The sequence below is a fragment of the Hippocampus zosterae genome, chromosome 20 (genome assembly GCF_025434085.1).
Source record: "Hippocampus zosterae strain Florida chromosome 20, ASM2543408v3, whole genome shotgun sequence".
In the NCBI taxonomy this organism is placed as follows: domain Eukaryota; kingdom Metazoa; phylum Chordata; class Actinopteri; order Syngnathiformes; family Syngnathidae; genus Hippocampus; species Hippocampus zosterae.
Window position 1 is genome coordinate 918,857 of NC_067470.1, and position 8,415 is coordinate 927,271.

General features: G+C 51.1%; 1 protein-coding gene across 1 annotated transcript; it reads right to left on the reverse strand.

Moving 5' to 3' along the window:
- Positions 1-4,244: 4,244 nt before the first annotated feature.
- On the reverse strand, positions 4,245-6,838 carry skida1 (SKI/DACH domain containing 1). Its single transcript, XM_052053774.1, has one exon. The coding sequence runs from the start codon at positions 6,451-6,453 to the stop codon at positions 4,261-4,263; it is 2,193 nt and encodes a 730-aa protein (XP_051909734.1). The 5' UTR covers positions 6,454-6,838; the 3' UTR covers positions 4,245-4,260.
- Between the last annotated feature and the right edge of the window lie 1,577 nt (positions 6,839-8,415).

Below are 8,415 nucleotides of genomic sequence, written 5' to 3' on the forward strand. Positions count from 1 at the left end.
CATCAGCTCCGCTCGGAGTTTCGACCCACTCGCATTGTAATTGCCATTTAAACGCATCGCTTGGAAGAAGACGCCGTCGAGGAAGACCGCAAATTTTGCCCTTCTGGCTCCTTTCACGCAACGTGGGCAAGTGGCACATTCTGCCTTCCGCCGTCTCGTGCGATGCACGGAAAAGCCCCAACAAATGCAGCCTAGCTCCGAGCCCTCCGAGCTGCTTTTCCCCCTTCGTCTCCCGGGCGAGCTGCCCCCGAGACCCCGCGTCTCTCCCGCTTGGGTCTTTTCAGCCCTTTTAACCCTAAAGCATTTCAATGAAGCTCGAGGAGCACGAGTCTATTCATAAGATGGTGCTTAGAGGCCACTTCAATAATTACGATAATATATGCATGTTGACATATGCGGCTACCCCCCCCCCCCCCCCCCCAGCAAGCACATCCAGCGCTAAGGCTTTTTAGCGATGCATGGATTGAATGATTTTTAACGTCAGCGTCCTAATCGCACGAAGCAGCCACCGCGCAGTCCCCTCTGCATCCTGCTCCGTGTCGAGGGGGGGTAGAAAGGCCAGCGAGACACCGCCGTTCCTTCGCCGATCGCGCTAAATAGTGCACATTTGACGAAGCTGACACGAAATCAACTTTGCAAGCACCAGCATAAAAGCCGCGCGTTGCTCTGCGATTGGATTGTCTTTGCAATAATTGCGTCCATTCTAAGCTTTGAAAACACTGGCGGCATACAATGTCGATTTGTTGCAGATAAGGCCAACCGCGAAAGACACAATGGTTAACAAATGCAAATGCCGATTAGTGTGTGAGTTTCTTTTTTTCCTCTCTCCGTCTCTCTCTCTTGCAGGAGAAGCGCGTATCAGCACGCAAAAAGACCCTCGTGTGCCTGCATCGCGCCACCGTTTGCCCAAACATGATGAGTGTGTGTGTGATCCAGTCCGCTGGCTCCCAATCCGCACTGGAATTTCAGCCGCTCGACTCTGCTTTTGCAGTCGGGCCCCTCCACGCAGGCCCCACGCAGCGGCTTGACTCGCTTGGGTCGGCCGGCCGTGGTTGCCTTGTGGGGGGAGCTGGCTTTGGAGCACGCCGCAGAGCGAGCGCCCGCGCACGGCGTCATAAATGGCAAGTCCCCTCAAACTTTTTCACTCACTTTTTGGCCGAGGGGCTGCACTTATAGATATCGGGAACACTTGGGCTTACATTGTGCTGTTTCGGTGTTCCTTTTATTTTACGGACGTGACTCTGTGTGTGTATGTGTGTGTGTGTGTGTGTGTGTGTCCGCTGCTTTTCATTTGAAATCAATAAGGATAGTCACCAGAACATCCAGCTAGCATTCAGCGTCATAAAATTGGTGGGATGGATTAGCTATTTAGGTGGTTCTCAGAAATCTCAGGGATGTGAAACGAGAGCCCCAAAACTTGTTCAAAACCAGGTAAAAAAAATGGCATAAATTAAATATTCATGCATGCAGTGTGCTATGAATAAATAATAATGAATGATATACATTCTATTTTTGTGAATGTATATTGCCATAATAAACGGACACCACCCTTGACACGTAGCTTCGCGTTGTCATAAAAATATATATATATATATATATGTATATATATATATTTTTTAAGGCGCTTAAAAAATGTAAATATTGTATTTAGCATGCAATCCTTTAAACTTGTGCTTCAACTTAGTAAAGTTGTTCAGGTGGAAGTGGACAACACGTTACAGAGCTCGGTTGCACCTTGTGGACACGCAGCGAATGTCGTTTTTTTTTCTTCTTCCCGGCTACGTATTATCACGTTATGGACAGCGTGGGACTCAATGAGAGTTTATCTTGTGACAATGACATTCTGCCACTTTAACAACAGTTTTTGAAAGTGATTCTCAAAGCGGGTCAAAGTGTGAACATCCCAGTTTCTCTTTCCTCAATTTAACCCCCCCTCCCACCCCCTATTTTTGGGGTCAACATTGATCTCATAAAACAGTCGTCTTACACTCAGTTGCGTGTAGTGGATGTTTAATACTTAAAAAAAAACGGGAAAGGAAAGTGCATTCGAAATCACCTGTTCAAGTTTCCATTTTGAGTGCAGTTGTCGCACATACAAATGTATATCTGCATAAAACAAAAACAGCAACAAAAAATACTTCGGAAAAGTCACACAATAAATATTCCATTTCACACCCAGTGACTTCAAACTCAAAAATATTCTCTCAAGTAACGTGTCAAAAAAACGGAGGAACGTGAGGATGCTGACGAGCATTGTCGTTCGTCAATATTGTTTACAATGATGGCGGCAGTGTCACTGAGCTCAAACACCGTGACCGCTGTCTACGTCCATGCATCGTGCATTGTGTGTGTGTGTGTGTGTGTGTGTGTGTGTGTGTGTGCCCTAGCCCTCTTCTTCCTGTGTTGTGCAGCCTATGCTTTTGACATGCGGCTTAAAGGTTGAAAGCTTTGCTCTTGGAACATAGCAACCCGCCTCCACCCCCTGTCTCGACTGTGTGCAACCTCACCCGAACCCCACTCCACCCTTTTCCTGCATTTTTTTTCCCCCGTAGGCCTACTCGCGTAGCACCTCGGGGGCAAAGCTTTTTTTTTTTTTTTCAAATAGCCAGTTTCCAGGCTGGAAATAGGGCTGGACGTTTTGAATTGTCACTCACGAGAAGGCCCTCGGTGAGCAGGGGCTTCACGTGCACTGCTTTAATCACGCATCTTAACGTTTGCCAGATGTCAATTGAAAGCAGTTTTAAACAATCATCATTAAAATACAATCATCTGAATGAGAGCCATCTTTTGCCGAGTTGAGCTGAAGTCACTCTCGGCCATTGCAGGGGGCCTATCATGGGTGCTGGCCATCCACCGGATCTGCTCTTTCCCTCAGAAGGAGGGAAAAAAAAGAACTACCAATTAGCAGGACCTAGTCCCGAATTGTAACATCTTACACATTTCCTCAAAATAGGCACCACGCGTGTAGGTGCGACCGCAGTCATTTACAGGTGTTTCCTGGTGCTTCGAGGTTTGCCTGCTGGCTCTTAACGGCTGAAATTCAAGCTGCGCACAAACAACTTCGAGTCACTACATTCATTGATGCTCAAAAGGGAGCATTTCGGGCGTTTGAGTCATAAAGCTACATGAAAAAGAGGGAACCCCCAATCAGATGAATGGAAAGTGGCTTCACAAAGAGAAACCTTGATTTCAGATATAGTACCGAATGACAAGGTCGAGCCATTTCAAATCGAATCGTCCAAATCAACAAGGCCCTGCTTCTCCAAAAGCTTAATGCAACATTTGTATGTTCTGATCGGGCAGCTTTCACAGGAGCCCAAATAGTAACAAAGTGCATTTTGCTTTCTTGTGCTTTGTTTGCTTTGTTTCGGCGTGGCTTTGGGCTGGTCCCCTTTTTTCAACGAGACCGCATTGGGACCAATGTTCTTGTTGTGAATTTCACCGTGCATCCATAGACGGCGAACTGGAATCGATCACGTGATTAGTCTCAACCTTTTTCTGAAGTTGTGATTTTCCCCATACTGTTTTTGATTGTCCGTAAACATAAGGCTTGTGTTGTGTTTGTCAGCACCTCGTTCGGGCATAATTCTAGGCAATTAAACAAGAGAACACGTTCACGCCCCCCCTCCACAAATAAATGCACATTTTGTATGAAAATTATTCAACTCTAATCAAGGCGAAACTGTGGTATACAGACATTGCCACGCCCACTTTAATAACTCCTACATTGAACACTTGGAAGTGGAACATCTTGGGGCGTTGCGGTCAGCCCGTCAATCAAAAGGGGAAACCACAGCTCGCGTATAGTTAAAGAAAACGAGTGGCACATCATGGAATAACCCTGATCAGAAGCTTTGAAATTCTCCCAAGTCCTCGTCTCGAGGAATTCTAGTTTCAGCCTCTTTCATACAAAGCGCCAACCAGAAACACTCTGGCGTAGTCATACAATCCAACAGGTCGACATAAAATGAGCAGGAAAAAAATAGTTTGAAAAAGTTAAGTCATGAGAACTTAGGGCTGGTAGCTTTGTTGTTGTTTTTGTTTTTTTTCAAATAAATCCACCTATGGGGGCCTCACGGTGGGCGTTTTCTGACACTTCAGTTGACTTCCCGTGTTGTTTTTCTCTTGTCTGAACCTTGAATGCAACACAATTGCAACACATTTCCAAGTGAGGGGGGGGGGGAGAAAAACTCACTGGATGAGGTTCTGAGTGAGGCGGCTTTTTACTTCTTTTTTGGGGGGGGGCACTGCTCAGTAGGCTTATTTTGCGGTCCTGTGAGTGAGTGGGGGAGGGAGAACGTGTCCTCCCGGCTGCCAACTCCACACTGGGTGAGATGGAGGGGGAGGCCCGAGACCCCTCAGAGAGTTGAGGGAGTAAGCGGGACATAGATCCCCGTCGCTGCCAACCGCCAACGACGGCGAAAATGGGAAGTTTGCCATGAGGCTGAAAGGCAGTTTGACGCCGCACGTCCAAGTGTTCGCGCTGCTGCGTTTACGTCGGCTCGGTAAATTCTCCTCGCAGGGGTGAGAGGGGGCGGAGGAGGTGGAGGGGGCAGCCCTGGTGACCCTGCTTTGTCTTGATTGCGCCCTGGAAAGCCTGGCTCTCCCCCCCAGCTCTGAAGCCCTGCACTTTTTAGTCCTCGCTTCCCCCTCCTCGAGTCGGTCCCGGGTGCTCGGATATCCGTGCGAGGCGGCGGGCCACGCGGCGGCAGCTTCGAGGGCGTCCTCGTCTGATTTCACGTCCAGCGGCGGGTTGGCGGAATGTTTCGTGTTGACGGGGGGCACTTTGAAGGTGACGGCGTCGGCCTGGCACTCGTATTCATATTCATTGCGGCAGTCTTCCGCTTTTAACGCCACTTTGTGCGGAGCAAGGGGCGGCGTCCTGGCGATCTTGCAGCCGCTCTCGGAACGAGGAGACGCCGTCACGGCGAGCTCCTCCGTCTCGCTCTTGATTTTCTTCGGGGGCGTGGGCAGTCTTTGTCCGGTGAATTTGGCCTCTTTGTCCCGGCCGCGGGCTTCGCCGATGGGACACGCCGACGTCCTGCGAGCCGCGCAGAGGCCCTTGTTGGCGTGCGGCTCGAAGCGGACGCGTTCGACCGCCGCGTCGGGGATCGGACCCGCCTCGTCACGCCCGTCCTCGGCGAAAATAACCGAGAGGAATTTGGACCCGGAGCTGTTCCTAAATGTGCCTTCCTCGTGCCCTCGCTCCGCCTTGTGAGCGGCGGCAACGTGGCTCTGCGGCTGCTGGCGGTTGTAGTGAAACGTGGGCTGCAGAAGCAGAGGCGCCGCGATAGGGTTAAGGGTTTTGGCGAGGGCCCCCACCCGGGCCCGCCGAAAGCGGATACTCTGAACCGAAACCCGACTGGAAACGGAGCTGGAGTCCGAATGAGAGGAGCTTTCTTCCTCCTCCTCATCCGTGCTGGCCTCGGTCGTCTCCGACTGGGTTTCATCCTCATCCTCCTCTTCTTCCTCGGAGCTGCTGCTGGTGGAGAAGCCGGAGCCGAAGTCCGAGTCGGGATAGGCACGGTCCGAGTAGGTACTGGATTCGGTATCGCTACTCTCCGGGAAGCTGGCTTCGAGGTGATGGCGGTGAAGGTAGAAATCCGGGCTCAGTTGGAAGGCACCAAAAGCCGCGCGGTGCGTAGCGGAGGCTCGGGGTTGTACCAGCAGCACCGGCGGGACGTGCTGGCGGTGTCTGCTTCTCCAGGGGTGTCTTGGGCCCTCCCGGCCGCCGCCCCCCTCGCGCCTCCTCTTCCTTTTGTGATGAAGGTCGCCGGCCGCGCGAGACAGCCGCGACTGAGCGGCCGCGGCCGACTGCAGCGCCGCTGCGGGGGCGCTCCGGAAAAACGAATGCTTCTGGCTGAAAGTCACCCGGTTCCCTTGCAACTTGGCGGTTTCATAGTTTTTAAAGTGTCTGCGAGTGGGCTTTGCGGCCGAGCGGCAACCTCGTCCGCGGCTTTTGTGGTAAAAGTGAGGTAGTTTGGAGTCGCAGGGCTCTCTCCTCGCCCGGCGCGCTTTGTCTTGCACGCCGTGCAAACTGAGCCAAACTTTTTTCTGCCAAAGCTGGGCGTCCGCGTGGAGCAGCCCCGCGGACGCCAGGCCGTCCGCGGCCGAACGCGAGGCGGCTTTGCTTTTGCCCTGGCCGGATTTCAACACTCGCTCCGTCTTGCAGGAGAAGTAGAGCGCCTCCACGTCCTCCCGCGATATGAGCGTGCACTTGGCTGCGTGGAAAGCGATGGAGTTGATTGCCTTGAGCTTGCGCAGCTCGTCCAGGTCGCAGTGGTGCTTCTTCACCTTCAGGTGGTCCATGCGCTTGTGCACGGTGGTGCGTGGAATGTTCTTGAGCAGCTCGGTGAAGACCTGAGACAAAGCAAACATCTGCTTGCCTCGGATGAGCAGGTAGCCCAGTCGAACTCCTTGCATTTCCTCAAAGCCACACTCGAGGTCTCCCATGTTTTATGGATCAGCACCGAATGCTCCAATAATCCCGTCTGTGGATTAATCAAGGCATCCCGCTCGTATCCCCCGCGCCAAACTTTGACATGCCGGCTGTCAGGTGCGACGAGCCGGCCGCGTCCGCTCGGCGCACGCACAGTCCGGCGTGGCGGAGGAGCGAGACGGATGCATCCGAGGTTGTTGGCTGTTACCTGCCTCTGTCGGCTCCACTCCCCTCCGGTCGGCAGCAGAGCGAGGGGAAGGTGTGCACAACTGCCTCTGCCAGAGGAATAAAACGGCGTGTGGATGGCTGGGTGGGGGGTTCTGTGTGAGGGGAGGGAGAACGAACGAGAGAGCGAGAGAGAGAGAGAGAGAGAGAGAGAAAGCAGCTAAAATACAGCTGCTGTTGTAGCAGCACAAATATAATGACAGCGAAGGGGAGGTGCGCCAGTCGGGAGACACCTTCATCAATTACTGTTCACGGACTCGATGCCCATTGGGTGCTTTTGACAGGTGATGCAATAAAAATGATATCCCAACCCCACCCATGACCACATCCACTTTACAATCGCCCGCAGCCCGCAGTAAATCACTCATCATCATCGCCAGCATACATTTACAAAGACGACGTGAGAGAGACACGATTAAAAAAAAAATATATATATATATATATATACTCTGTGTGTGTGTGTGTGTGTGTGTGTATCGGCGGTTTATACGTTGGCCCATTGCACAATGTTCCCCTATGAGTTCCCTTTAAAATACACACATTGAAACCATGCCGTGGTCGCAGAGCTGCTTTTCACAATCGAGCTCCGATAAATCGTCCTCATTTCTCATGCCCGTGATTTCCCCAGCATTGACCCACTTATCCTACAATCGTGTCTGCATTCACCTAAACTCTGCACCCGTTTTGTTCATTTCAGAAAAAAATGGTTTCTCAGCACCCCCAAACCCGGAAGCTGCATGTTCTGCTTGTCTGTGTGAGTGTGTGTTCAATGAAATGATTTCCAGGGGCGGATTTCTGAATGGAATTAAACATCCTCTAAAATCCTAAAATAAGAGTCGTGCGACTACATTTTTTTCTGTAAAAAAAACGATTTGTAATGTCTCTAGAAATGTGTACAGTCAAATGTATGCGTGGAATTGGACATGCGAAAAGTGCAGTGGTGTTTGCTCCTGATGCACAATGCTCTTGAAAATACATCGATTTGTCAATGAAAGCCTTATTCAAAGGGAGTGTAGTTTAATTCATAAACAAGCATTTCACTGTTGTCATCGCAAAAGGCATATAGGCCGTGAGTTACGTCGAAGCCGGAAGTGGACGCCAATCCATTTCCTTTTTGACGCTCGCCTCTTTGGGCCCCCTCCGTTCGGACGAATCTGTCGTCCCCCTTCGTGATGTCCCCGCTTGACGTTGCATCGTTTGTTATGGTCCAAAACACGTGAGTCCCCTGCGGCCGTTGCAGTCCACAAAGCACCCAAAGGCGTGCGTGACGGGGCCCGTCCGCATGCAGTCGAGAGCGGGCATGCATGAGCTCTTGACAATGTAAAAGGCCATTTCCTGCTTTACGGGACGTCCGTGTCTTTTGTTTTATTCAGTCTCCAAAACCGAATTGACTAACGGAGAACCTCTCGCGATAGGATGATCCGGGTGTCAGACTTTACGGCAAACCACTAAAACGGGGCAAACTTACTCAGTCGTGGTCGTTTTGGATGCACGAGTTGGATTTCTTACAGTTTCTCTGCTGTGTGTCCTAATATTGGGTCAGACGCGGCGCTCTCTAATGCATCTAACGTAATTTATTCAAAATGATTAGATTTGACACGAAGGGGTAATGTCTGGAGTTTTGCCACAAACGTCTCGAGTGAGATGTACTGTATGTCTCCCCAAGTTTTAGCTCGCTCCCCCTTAAAGGCTCAGAATATATGCGACGTGCACCTACGTACAAGCGCAGACTGTGTATGAATGACATGCAA

Bases quoted from the DNA above. Each gene is read 5' to 3' on its own strand.
- skida1 (XM_052053774.1), bottom strand. From the start codon at position 6,453: ATGGGAGACCTCGAGTGTGGCTTTGAGGAAATGCAAGGAGTTCGACTG.